This window comes from Vicia villosa, linkage group LG4, assembly GCF_029867415.1.
Source record: "Vicia villosa cultivar HV-30 ecotype Madison, WI linkage group LG4, Vvil1.0, whole genome shotgun sequence".
Lineage (NCBI taxonomy): Eukaryota > Viridiplantae > Streptophyta > Magnoliopsida > Fabales > Fabaceae > Vicia > Vicia villosa.
The window spans coordinates 25,693,224-25,707,492 of NC_081183.1; the positions used below are offsets into that span (position 1 = coordinate 25,693,224).

General features: G+C 39.4%; 1 protein-coding gene across 1 annotated transcript; it reads left to right on the forward strand.

Moving 5' to 3' along the window:
- Positions 1-9,287: 9,287 nt before the first annotated feature.
- Positions 9,288-13,037, forward strand: LOC131596918 (uncharacterized). Its single transcript, XM_058869652.1, has 3 exons — positions 9,288-9,716; positions 10,668-12,011; positions 12,900-13,037. Exons 1-3 carry the CDS (start codon positions 9,288-9,290, stop codon positions 13,035-13,037), a joined length of 1,911 nt encoding a protein of 636 aa, XP_058725635.1.
- The last annotated feature ends 1,232 nt before the right edge of the window (positions 13,038-14,269 follow it).

Below are 14,269 nucleotides of genomic sequence, written 5' to 3' on the forward strand. Positions count from 1 at the left end.
ATACCTTCCCCTCGCGTAACCGACTCTCGTACCCTATCTCTGGTCAAAAGACCTCTTTCTTATCCTTTCTTTATTCTAGGTTTTCTGATATTCCTTTCCCGCGATGGGATAAATATATTGGTGGCGACTCTGTTATTCACATTTTCGCGAGCGTGCGACAGGGGTCTACGGGTGCTAAGGTTTGAATGGTTTGAGGGAGAAGTTTTGCTCGCCAAGGATACGACCTTGTGCCTACGTATTCTCAACGGGATGTTGAGAAAGTCAGAGCAATCGTAGTTCCCACTTATGCTAGTGGAAGCAAAGGAAAAGAGACAAATGTCATCTAAATGTTCGATGTATCTAATCTATATCATCACATACATCTGTTTGATTTTGTTTGAAAATCTTTTCATTATAAGCCCTGGGCCATGCCACTTATGGTGCTTAGAATGATAAAGATGCTTTTTAGCCAGCCTTGTGGCAAAAACTTTCAATGAAGTCAGCCTTGTGACAAAAAGTTTTGATTAATTAGCCAGCCTTGTGGCAAAAGTTTCAATGAAGTCAGCCTTGTGACAAAAACTTTGATTAATCAGCCAGTATGGTGGCAAAAAGTTTGATTGATTAGCCAGCCTTGTGGCAAAAAAGTTTGATTGATTGATTGATTGATTGTTTGTGATGATATAGAAGAGTTACTCCTATCATAGAGATGATAAATGTCTAATCTCCTAGGGTATTTGATTTGGATATTGGGGATGCTTATAAGAAGCCCGTGGGTCCTTGTACGAAGCCCAAGAGGAGGCTATCTGAGGGTCCTTGCACTGTAAGCCCAAGAGGAGGCTATGGGAGGGACAATCGAGGGTCCTTACATTGTAAGCCCAAGAGGAGGCTATGGGAGGGACAAGCCATTTGTACGAAGCCCAAGAGGAGGCATGGTATAGTTGGTTTGAGCTCTTAGAGCGATTTCACCGGGAAACCATACTCTATGTCCTAACCTAAACCAGGGAGATTCTTTGCACGAAGCCCAATAGGAGGCTATGGGGAACTTAGTGTTGTACTAAGTTGAACAAGTATATATAACACAATCACAAATATGAACAAGTACGAACAAATATGAACAAGTACATGAACAAATATGAACAAGTATGAACAAGCACATATATATGACAATGTGTGTGTATACAATGGAGTTTATGAAGGAAATATACCTGTAAGCATGATCCATTTGTATACACGGGGGGCTCGGGACTTATACTCGGGGAGAGGCCCATTTGAGTTTATTCAAAGCTATGTAAACAGGCATTTACAAAGGGGCTTGGGACTTATACCTACATGGAGGCCCATGGTATTTTTGGGAAGATTTAAAGAAAACCTTCATTTTTTGATTTGTTGTTCGAAGTTAAAAAAAAAATTGAATGAGATATATACAAAAAGGTGTGTGTACAATGAAATACCTAATTTCATGTACAGGAATGGGACTTATACCTATGTGGAGGCCCATGTTTTATTTTATAAAACATGGTTGACTGTTTTGTTTAAAAGCGCAAGGTTTTGAAAACAGTTTGAAAGTTTTTGTTTTGAAAGAAGTTTTCTGTTTAAAGAAAAACTGTACAAAGAAAAGGAAAGGGACTTATACTCTCTAATATTCGAGAGGCCCATGTTTGAAAATCAACTGATCAATCCAAAAAAGATTTAATCAATAGTTTCTTTTGAAAAGAAAAACCAAAAAGAAACGGTTTATCATTTTGAAAAATTGTGATCGTTTGTTTTAAAACGGTTTGAATTTTGACAAAAGTCAACTTAATTAAGATAAAAAACAAATTTCATGCTTAATTAAGACCTAAATAATTAGGGTTTGATCACAAAATATTTACAAGTGATTAAGTTTAAAAAAATCAAATGAAAAACAATATTTAAAGTATTAAAAAACACTTAAAAACATGTCATTTTAAACTTAATTAAAAATGTATTAAATAAATATTTTTTTTGTGATTTTTTGAGTATTCATAAAATATATGTGTTAAATAAAAAGTGTGCAAAAATTGAAGCAAAAATGAATTGATTTGGTTAGTTAATTAATTAGTTAAAGTTGTTAAAAAAATTGAAGAAAATAAGTGTTAAAAAAAATGGTTTGGTCCTGCCAGGGTTTGAACCCACGCCCTGAGGTTCACTACTCAAAACAACAACCAACTGAGCTGCGCGCGCAGCTTGTTTATGATACACACTCATTTAATTATATTCAAAAACAAGTATTTGAAACTTCTGAACAAAAAAATGGCGCCAAGAACACATCCCTATTTTGATTTTGAATTTTTCTGAAACTGAACCAATTTGAACAAGTAAAGGGTCTATTTCACTCGGTTTTTCACGAGGAACATGATGGTGTCCTCATAATTCATTTATTTTTGCTCTAAGGTGGTCAATTTTGTGATGAACACGAAGAACCCTAATTCTGAATTTGAACATGAAACCGTGTACGATTGATGAATTGTGAAATTGATTGAGGGCTATTGATCAGTGATAGTGCAGAAACAAGATGGCAACTCAATTTTTCATTTATGATGCATGTATGTATGAGTTTGAAGTTCATAAGACTTACCTTCAAAAACGGCCAAACTAGGAATTGAATTTTGATCTGGAGGTGTTACAGATGCTTTGTAACAATCTGGATAGCTTCAATGATGATTATGGAAGGTGTCTGGATGCTTGGAGTGAATTGAAAACACCTGGAGCAGTTGGAGGTACCCGATCTGCAGTTAAGCCTAAGTGTGAATCGAGCTCGATGATTCTGATGTTTCAGGTTGATGATGAGTGTTTGGATAGCTCATATGTGATATATGTGAGGTGTGGGAAGTGTTAATTTGGACAGAAATGATCTGGAATGAAAATCGGCATGATAAGGCTCTTCATGTGTTCATATGGAGGTTGAAGAGTGAATCTGAGTTTTGGGGTGATTTGGGGTGTGTGAGTGGTTCAAACACATTGTCATACCCCAAAATTTGCCCCATCTACTTCACTTACAAAGATTCAAAGACTAGGGTTCCATTCAAGCTACATTCCTAGTCAAGAGCCTTCTAAGGCTAGGGTTTGAGATTCCTCTAAGAGGGATCAATGAGATAAGGCTCCTAATCAAGGGTATATGGTTTATAGTGATCTAATTTAACCCCATGGCAAAAGTCAAAGCATCACTCCAAAAGTTACTTGCTCAAACAGTCTCAAGATCTGCAATCAACTGATTCAAATCCAAAGTCAAGGCATGATCCAAACTTCTAAACCATTGCTCACACAACAAGTATGGGGATGTATATCCATCATTTGATCAAAGCTTGATCATGATTCCATTAAAAGAAACTCAGAGATGAACAAATAGAAAAAGGTTCAAATTAGGGTTTCTTTAGGAGAAAGTCAACCCAACTTTGACTGGGCATAACTTTCACATGGAACATCAAAAATTCCCCACTCAAAGCCTATTTTGAAGGAAATTGGATTCTCTACAACTTTGTCTCTCACAAGCTAGGGCTAGAAATGCTTCATTTAAGAGGTACAGTACAAAAGATTACAGGTCATCTTCAGGCATCCTTCAAAAGCAGTTTTTTGTTAAAGAAGATATGATCAAGATAAAAGCTCCAAATGAAAAATATGTTCCAAAGTGGCTTGTAGAGGACACTTTGAGGTTTCTAAAAAGTATTAGAACTCCCTCATAGCTTAAAAATTGAGTGAGATATGCTCGATCAAAGTTGGGTGATTTTGGAGGACCAAATATGAAAAAGGAGGGTTCAAAGTGAGAAATCTTGCAAATGGGCCTATGTTTTTATGGTACAAACTTGATCCACAAGCCATTAGCTGGTCCAAAACAAAAGGGCACGAAATTTATCATATTAATTGATTTAATATATTTTTTATTTCATTTTTATGATTTAATTAAGTATAAAATCAAATATTATGATAAAATATTCATAAAGGCCAATTTCAATCAGTATTAATGGCAAAATATATTGTTATTTTCGTGCTAAATCAAATGGAAAGGAGTGATACAATATTTGGACCAAATTGGAAACTTTTTATTCAAGAAACAAATCAAAATTCTCAAAGGAGGAAGATTGGATTCAAAGGCTATTTTGGGTTCTTTGTTAGACCTAATTCTTTCCTCTATAAGTAGACAGCATAAAGCATACGATTAGGGGAGAATTTCGGTGGCAGAGGCACACGTACAAAAACTCAAAAGTCACCAAGAAACTCAAACTCGGTTTCAAAGAATTTGGAGCTTTCAAAGAGATCTAGGCATTGCAAAAGCTTCATCAAAGGATTCTGAACGTGTCTGGACCTTTGCACTGCAACAACACCCCCAGAATTTCTCCATAATAGCCAAGGTACGTAGTTTCAAAAACTGGATCGATTAGCATAGTACACGCATGCTCATGAGGATTTGATTGTATGTTTGAGTTTGTGTCGTTGCTGGGAACGTTTCTGGTTTAACTAATCGTGTTTTGGAGCGTCGTAACGTGATCTGCCATTAACGGCCGAACAAGGTTCTAGGGTTTTTAAATTGGGGCTTTTGATTAGAGGGCAAATTAGGATTAATTAAGCGTATGGTTGAATTCGTGGGGATGGGACGAAAGATTTAAAAAGGGTGCGAAAGATTTATACTCGTCCATGTGCTATTCGCTATTTCCATAGTAGGTTTGCTACGAACAAAATCGTAGCTAAAACGTAGCTGAAATATGCAGGTTTTTTGTGTCTTCTTGGGGAAGACGACGACGTGTCCTTTTGTTACTGGTTGGTTTAAATATGCGCGCGCGTTTCCACTTATTCACTTGATTATCATACATGTGTTAATAAAAGCGTTTTCTAAACGCGTGAGTATCATAGTTGGGTTGGTCAAGGGGCGCGTGTGGGAGCGAAGGGTCATAGGTTCGAGCCCTCACTCCCACGTTTATTTTTTTCTGAATTCTCAAGATCCTGATCCCCTGCGCACATGTCCATGGGCCTCATCATATATCCTTAGATCTGAACCGTTTGATCTCCACCAAGCCAGATCCAGCAGCCCAGATTTAGCTCTTTATACCATGCACCCTAGTGTCAATCACGCTGAATCAAAACCCTAATTAACTAATTTAATTTAATTAATATAATTAGTTTTTTAATTAATTCTTTCTTTATATAATTAATTACATAATAATTATTTTTGTAAATAAAAAATATATGATATTATTATTAAAAATTATCATTTGTTATTCGTGCCGATTAAATCAATTAATCGCTATGGTTAACAATATTTTTTAATTAAAATGTTATTTAATTAAATAAAAATTGATTTCTATTATTTGGTTAAATGGTTGCAACTATTTTATTAGTTGTGATGATTAACCGTTTTCTCCTCAATTTAATTTGTTACTCTTTTTAATCGAATCAATCGATTGCGAGGGGTAACAATGCATACAAAAATCCTATAAAATTAATAATAAAATACAATAAGTCATTATTAGTGATAACCGAATCAATCGGTTTGAATTGGTAATGATGCAAACCTTTAATCTTTTAACTATGGTGATCAAACTTATTGATCATTGCGGTTAATTGTGCCAAATCAGGGTTGTACGCCCCAAACCCTAAAATAATTCTAAAATCCATTCAAATTACAAAACAAATCAAACTACGATAGGCCATTCAAAAAAAAGCCTCTAAAAAAACCATATCAAGTCAAATTCAAACTTTAAATTGCGTACAACCCTCCCCGAACTACGTAGACTCTGATCCTCCCTAAGGAGGTACGTAGGCACTTGGCAACAAGGCGAGTCCCCCTCTTCAAAATCTCAATCATGTCATTAAAATTCTGCTTGCCGCATTTCTTTACAAACCCTGCCATGCAACCCTAATCTTTGAACATTAGCCTTTAGGAAAGGACTGAGGGTGCCTAACACCTTCCCTCAGTCTGATTATAATAACTTACCCTCAATCTCTTATCTGTGTAGGGTTTCCTATTCGCCCTTCAGAATAGGTGGCGACTCTAAAACCTTAAATTTTAGGCAGGTTGCTACAGCTGGCGACTCTGCTGGGGACAACACTTTAGTGAATTATTATGCTCCTAAGGCTTGAGTGGGTTTAGGTTTATGGCTCGTGGTTTATGGTTTAGGGTTTGTGGCGCATTTTAGGGTTTGGCAAACTTGCCATTTTTAGGGTTTGGGGAGAGGTTCATCTTTTAATAAATATTAATGTTTTTTATTATTTATTTGTTTTTGTTTTTTGTTTATTTGTGCTGCCTTGAAATGTTTAATTATTATATGCATTGCTGTTTTATATTATGTTAAACCCTAAGTGTGGGAGTTAACTTTGAGATCAATAGGGGAGTACGAATCTCCTACGAATCTCACTGATAACTCCACTCGGAGTGGGTTGAGTGTTCGGAAAGGTCCAAAACGAGGCTTGACTTTGTTGAGGGCTGGACTGGATACTTGGCTGATCTCTCCGAGAACCTATCCCAAAAATTCGAACCTCATGGATAAAATGAGTCGTTTTAAAATCCGAAGAGACAAAGAGTCTCGGAGGCTACGAATGACCCCATGAGACCTTCTAGAACCCCCCATAAAAGGTTGGCTCCCTAGAGCCCCCTACGTCGAACCTATGAACTTGGGTTTCTTGAAATATTGTGTTATTTGTTTTATATTTTTTTTTTTGCTATGATTTTCCTTTCTTTGTTGTGTGTTTGCATGCATCATCTCTCATTTGCATTCTCATCATGTTTTATCCACAAAAAAATAGTAAATAAAAAAATATGTAATATAAATGTAAAAATATATTCTATTTGGTGAATGTGTAGGAAGGATGAGTACCAAGAAGACCATTGTTCACTTTTCTGTTTCCACTCCGGATATCAAGAAGCTGAAAATAATCAAGGAAAAATTACCATCAAGTGCTTTGGATAGATTTGTAATCCGCTATGGGAACATTTTGGACTTGCTAAGGGTGAGAGTACAAGAAGAAGCAATTACTGCTTTGGTTCAATTTTATGACCCTCCGCTTAGGTGCTTCACTTTTCAAGACTTTCAGTTGGCTCCAACTTTGGAAGAGATGGATGCTACGTTGGGGTTCTCAAAAATTAAAAAAGAATTCTATACTGGTGTGGGTAAAGAAGTTGACTTTTCAGATTTGGCAAAAGCTTTGGGGTTATCTTCTACGGAATTGAAGACTAATTACAAAACTGATGGGGATGTGCATGGGATCAAAAGATCTTACTTAGAAAATCAAGCTTTAATGTATGCTCAAAAGAAACAATGGGACATTTGTGGACATTTACTAGCTCTTTTGATTTTTGGAGTTGTTTTATTGCCAAAAAATGTTGATTATGTTGATCCCGCCGCTATTCATGCTTTCTCCTCCTTTAAGGTTTATGGAAAAGATCCTACGCCAACTATCCTCGCTAATATTTACTATGCTATTCATATGAAGTACGAAAAGAAGAAAGGAATGCTATTTTGTTGTGTCCACTTGCTATATTCTTGGTTGACTTCTCATCTCTACAAATCTAGTTGCTTTATCAAAGAGCTTGCTAGGAACGAGTGGTCTCAAAAGCTAAGGGCTCTTAAAGCAGATTCTATCTTATGGTATGCAAAGAAATTAAAATCTGATAGGATCATTTACAAATGTGGAGATTTCGACAATGTGCCATTAATGGGGACTCTTGGTTGTATTAATTATAACCCTGTTTTAGCATTGCGTCAATTAGGACATTCTATGGATAGTGAACCTTCCGAACAACAAATAGAAGAATTGATCTTGCATGATAATGGGAAAGGTGCACCAAGAACATTGAAAAGAGTGATTCAAGCTTGGAGTCAGGTTCAAAGAAAATATTTTGGACCAAAGAATGCAATTGTAAAAGCACCTTACACCACATGGGTCCAAGAAAGAGTTGGGAAGATTTTGCTACCTTTTGTTGTGGATCCCGCATACAAGCCTGATTCTCCTGATCCTGTTCCTCTATCCATCGAAGAGATAGAAGGAATCAAGGCTGCCCTAGAGGCATCCCAAAAGGAGAAAGAGAAACTAGAACTTGATTTGCATCAACTTACCAACGAAAAGAGTCAACTACGCTTTGACCTCAAAGAGAAAAATCAAGAACTTCAAGCCATGAAGGAGGAGAATGATAGACAAAGGGGTAAGAGGAAGCGTGCAACTGAAGGGTATTTAAGTGCTAATTTTAATTTAGAGGCTCACGATGAGAGGTTGGAGCAAGCTAATGCGGAAATTGCAAGGTGGAGAAGGCGTTATGAGAAGGCTTCCCATGACAAAGCGGAATCCGAGAAAAATCTAGAAGCTGTAGTCTTTGAATTAACTGATAGAACTAAGGATCAAGAGGATGAAATAAGGACCCTCAAATATGATCTTCAAGAAGCCCTCAATGCTGAACAACAAGAACGCGCAAGGAGACTAGTCACTGAAGAAGCACTTTTACAGCGCACCGGTGAGTATAATAGAGCATATCAAGCCATGGTATCACTTCGGGAAGTGTTCATGAGAGAAAAAGAGATACACGAGGCAGCCTTGAACGAAAGAGACTATTGGAAAAGACAATACACAATTGTTTCTACAGCTTACGAGCATGTGAGCATGGTTCCTAAGATGCTTGAAGACTATGAGAAATGTCGCGATGATTATGATAAGCTAGTCTTTTTGTGTAATGATTTAATTCAAGATATTCCAAAGAGTTTGGCAAAAGCAGAATCATCTCCTATCATCCTTCCCGAAGAAGTCAAAGAGTTCATGAAGCTTTGTAGAGACATGGTGGACAAGTTCCAAGAAGACATCCAAAGGCGTTCTTAGCTTTATGTTATTTCCTGGTTGTTTTTATTTCAAGTACTTTTAATTTAAATTATTTTGAGTATTTTAATTTCAGTTTCCCTTTCCTTTTTGTAAACCAACAATGAAGTGGTATTTCCTTTCAATTAATAAAGTGTGTTTATTTTTTGCATTTACTTATTGTTCCTACAATATTCACCAAATAAATATATGCGAAAAAAAAGAAGAAAAAAAGAAGAAAAAGAATAAAAAAAAGAATGTATATTTACTATAATAATGTGGATAAGACATGAACATAGCATAAGCATAGCATGCATATCATGCACATCATATTTATTTCAAAAAAAAACATAAGAAAAACTATCTTCATATTCAGTCACACCATTGCAACTCAACCGCGGATTCAGACAAGATCTCAAAAGAAAAAGGCAATGGAACAATTGGAACAGAACCAAGCCGCCCTTCGTGAGGAAGTAACCCAGCTGAAAGGTACTGTGGATGAGATTAAGGGAGGAATGGCTCAAATGTTGAGCTTCATGAAGGACATTAAGGATGAGCATGAAAGAGCGAGGGAAGCTCGGAATCGGTACGAGGAGACGCCAAACGATGGCAATCCACTGTTAGGATATGTTCGAGGCTTTGACCCTCATAAGTCAAACACCCACTCATCAAAGAGGGTTACCAAAACCCATGAAGAGGGAGAAGCTTCCCATGAAGGATTCATTCCCGCTACTCAGAAAGAGGGGGCGCCTCGCACTGTTCGCATCCCTGCTAACAATCCACCTAAGGATGAGGACTATGTGGATTTACAATATGGGGAGGTAGACGAGCCGAATCAGGAGTCCCAACATAAGCAAACCCAAGCTGATTCTGAAGAGAGCGCTAGAAATAACGGACAAATCAAGGCGCTGGAAGAAAGGCTGAAGGCAGTAGAAGGATACGATGTCTTTGATGTGGATACCTACGAAATGAGCTTGGTGCCGGATTTGACTATTCCTCATAAGTTCAAGATACCTAACTTTGAGAAATACAAGGGACTTACATGTCCTAGAAGTCATCTGCGCATGTATGTCAGGAAGATGGCTGCTTACGCCAGTGATCAAAAACTAATGATGCATTTCTTCCAAGACAGCCTGAGTGGGGCATCTGTTGAATGGTATATGCAGTTGGAAAAGGCACATATCCGAAGCTGGAACGACCTTGCTAATACATTCCTAAAGCAGTACAAGTACAATCTGGACATGGCACCCAATCGGATGCAACTGCAGAACTTGTCCCAGAAAAAGGAAGAGTCATTCAAGGAATACGCCCAAAGATGGCGAGAACTGGCGTCTCGAGTCCAACCTCCACTATTGGAAAAAGAGCTGGTTGACATGTTTATGAGAACTCTGCAAGGACCATATTACGATAAAATGATTGGAAGCGTATCCTCGGGATTTTCAGATCTAGTGGTTATCGGAGAAAGAATTGAGGACGGAATCAAGGATGGGAAAATACAAAGAGCTTCATCTAACTCTTATCACTCTAAGAGGCCCACCTCAACCTTCGCTAAAAAGAAGGAAGGGGAGACCAATGCAGTAGTGCACCAAGAGTTTAGACCTCCCATGACATACCCACCTCAACAAAGATTCCAAGGCCCCCCGAGGAAGTTCGACCCTTTGCCCACTTCTAAAAGTGAGATACTGAAGTATCTATTAAATGAGCAGTTAGTGGAACTCAGGCCTATGCCACCTCCGATTCCCGGAAAGACTATGCCCAACTTCAAAGCTAATGAGAGGTGTGAATTTCACGCCAATTCTCCGGGGCATACATTGGAAAAATGTTGGGCCTTTAGGCACAAGGTTCAGGACCTGATAGAGTCAGGAGCAATTGCTTTTGACAAACCTAATGTGAAGACAAACCCTATGCCCCGCCATGATGGCGCAGTCAATGCAATAGAGGTAGTCACAGAGCAAGAATTTGTTCAACAACGGAGCTCCCCCATAGATGCCCTTAAGAGGTATCTACTTGCAAAGGGGTTCGTCCTCGAACATAACGAAGCCTTTAAGACAACCTTGCAAAGACTCGTGAATCAAGGGGTAGTTCAGTTTAAAGAATATCCTGAGGAAGAGTATGTGGCCATGCTGGACAGGAATGAACCGTTAATGATACCAAGGCAAGGGGCAAGGAAGACATTGATCATCCCTTGCGCCAAAGCCACACTGCTGATACCCGCACAAGTACACACTAGGATTATCCCAGTCAGGGATCCATACCCTGTGGACAAGATGAAAGCAGTCCCGTGGGAATATGAGTCTAATACTAGTACCGATGTGACAAACATCGTCGGGCCTGGGGGTATGACTCGTAGCGGTCGCATATTCAATACTGCAAAATCAAAGGAGAATTCAGCACAAGCAAATGATCAAGATACTGTGGTCCCTACTGAAAGAAGCACACCCATAGACAAGGAGATCACTAACAAAGATGCCGAAGAATTCTTGGTATTAATCAAGAAAAGTGATTATAAGGTAGTGGATCAGTTGCACCAAACTCCATCCAGGATATCACTCCTCTCGCTGTTAATTCATTCAGAAAAACATCGAGACACCCTGATGAAGATCTTGAGTGCTGCCCATGTAACCAAAGACATCACTGTAAATCAATTTGATGGAATGGTGGCTAATCTTACTGCTGGGGCATGCTTAAGCTTCAGTGAACACGAGTTGCCCTCACAAGGGAAAGAGCATAACAAAGCCCTGCATATCTCCATACAATGTGGGAAAGCTCATCTGTCTAGAGTGCTGATCGACACAGGGTCGTCATTAAATGTGATGCCAAAGGCCACCTTAGACAAGATAGATTTGGAAGGACTGGTAATAAGACCAAGCCGTCTGGTGGTCAAAGCCTTTGATGGGTCGCAAAGCCCGGTGTTTGGCGAGGTGGACCTCCCTGTGGTAATAGGCCCTCACACTTTCTGCATCAATTTCCAAGTGATGGAGATTGAGCCTGCCTATACATGTTTATTGGGACGCCCTTGGATCCATGCTGCTGGGGCAGTTACCTCTACCCTGCATCAAAAGGTGAAATTTGTGGATGGAAACTCTATAGTAACCGTCAGTGGGGAGGAGGACATATTTGTCAGCAATCTAGACTCATACCGATACATTGAGGCTGGGGAAAAAGCATTAGAGACTTCGTTCCAAGCACTAGAGATTGCCACTGCTGTCACACTGCCAATTGAGAAAACGCGAAGGGCGGTAACATCCTGGAGAGACCTGCAAGACACAAAGATGGAAGGCTGGGGCAAAATTCCAGAAGTGCAAGAGAAGAAAGATCGTCTGGGGTTAGGATGCCAATCAACAAAGAAGGCTGCAAAGGAAGAGCAACGATTCCCTCCGATCGCACAGACTTTTGTCACAGGTGGATATGAGCATGTATCCATGATATCTAGTATGGAAGGAACGTCCAATTTCATCCGGATGATTAGGCCAGGAGAACAACTTCAAAATTGGACAAGCTTGGAGATACCGGAGATAGTTTACGTTTCAAAGTAATTTGTTTTTGTCGTGTGTTTTATTTCCCTTTCAATTATTAAAAAAAACAATGTCGCTCATGCCTCGCCCGAAGCATAGAGTTGGTTTGTAAGGGCCCCATTTACTTTCAAAGTTAAGTTTATGAATAAAATTGTCGTTTGCATTTGGTATCGAAAACTTTGTCTCGTTCTTGCATTCACTTTCTCGAAATGACAAATAACATTCTTGCATAAAACCAAAGCACAATCATAATTGCATACTAAAAAAATAAAAACATAAACTTGTGCAGATCACCTTCTAACATCACCGATAATAATACTGCTGAAACTCAATATAAATTCGAGGCTCTCGCTGATCAGTCTGAGGAAGGGGATGAGGAAGACGATGAACTTCCAGAAGAATTGTCAAGGCTAATGGACAGAGAATCCAAAAGCATGCTCCCTCCTCAAGAAGCAATCGAAATCATAAACTTGGGCACCGACAAAGAACCCAAGGAAATCAAGATTGGGGCAACACTGAACGTGGGCATAAAAGCAACACTGGTCAAACTCCTCCATGACTATGTGGAAATATTCGCTTGGTCATACCGTGACATGCCTGGGCTGGATACAGACATCGTCGTGCATAGGCTACCACTCAAAGAGGGTTGTACACCTGTCAGACAAAAACGCAGAAGAGTTCGGCCTGACATGGATAACAAAATCCGAGAAGAGGTACTCAAGCAGTTTGACGCAGGTTTCCTCGCCGTAGTTGAATATCCGCCATGGATCGCCAATATAGTGCCAGTACCTAAGAAAGACGGAAAGGTACGCATGTGTGTTGATTACAGAGATCTAAATAAGGCAAGTCCAAAGGACGACTTCCCACTGCCGCACATAGACATACTAGTGGATAACACCGCGCAAGCTTCAGTGTTTTCATTCATGGACGGATTCTCGGGGTATAATCAGATTAAAATGGCTCCCGAAGACATGGAAAAAACCACCTTCATGACCTCCTGGGGTACCTTCTGTTACAAGGTGATGCCTTTTGGATTACGAAACGCTGGGGCAACATATCAGCGAGCTATGGTCACACTGTTCCATGATATGATACACAAGGAAGTTGAGGTATATGTAGATGACATGATCGCTAAGTCCTATACTGAAGAGGAGCATCTCACACACTTGCGAAAGTTGTTTGAACGCTTGAAGAAGTTCAAACTAAGGTTGAACCCGAACAAGTGTACATTTGGCGTGAGGTCGGGAAAGTTGCTGGGATTCATAGTGAGCCAACGAGGCATAGAGGTAGATCCTGACAAAGTAAAAGCCATACAAGAAATGCCCGTCCCGAGGACAGAAAAAGAGGTTCGTGGTTTCTTAGGGCGCTTGAACTATATCTCAAGGTTCATCTCACACTTAACTGCTACGTGTGAGCCCATATTCAAGCTACTGAGAAAAGATCAACCAATCAAGTGGAATGACGATTGTCAAGTAGCTTTCGAAACCATAAAACGTTATTTACAAGAACCACCAATACTCGTACCCCCGGTGTCGGGAAGGCCATTGATCATGTACCTCACTGTCCTCGACAGGTCCATGGGATGCGTACTGGGGCAGCAGGACGAAACAGGGAGGAAAGAACACGCTATTTACTATCTTAGCAAGAAATTCACCGATTGCGAGTCCCGATATTCACCGTTGGAAAAGACATGTTGCGCCCTAGCATGGGCCTCCAAACGTCTAAGGCAATATATGCTGAACCATTCCACATGGTTAATATCGAGGATGGATCCTTTGAAATACGTGTTCGAGAAACAGGCTCTCACAGGAAGAATCGCTAGATGGCAAATGCTATTGTCAGAATATGACATTCAATATGTCACCCAAAAAGCAATAAAAGGGAGTGTATTGGCAGAACATCTAGCTCATCAGCCCATTGGAGAGTATCAATCTATGAAATTCGATTTCCCTGATGAGGACATTATGCTGGTAAGAGACTAT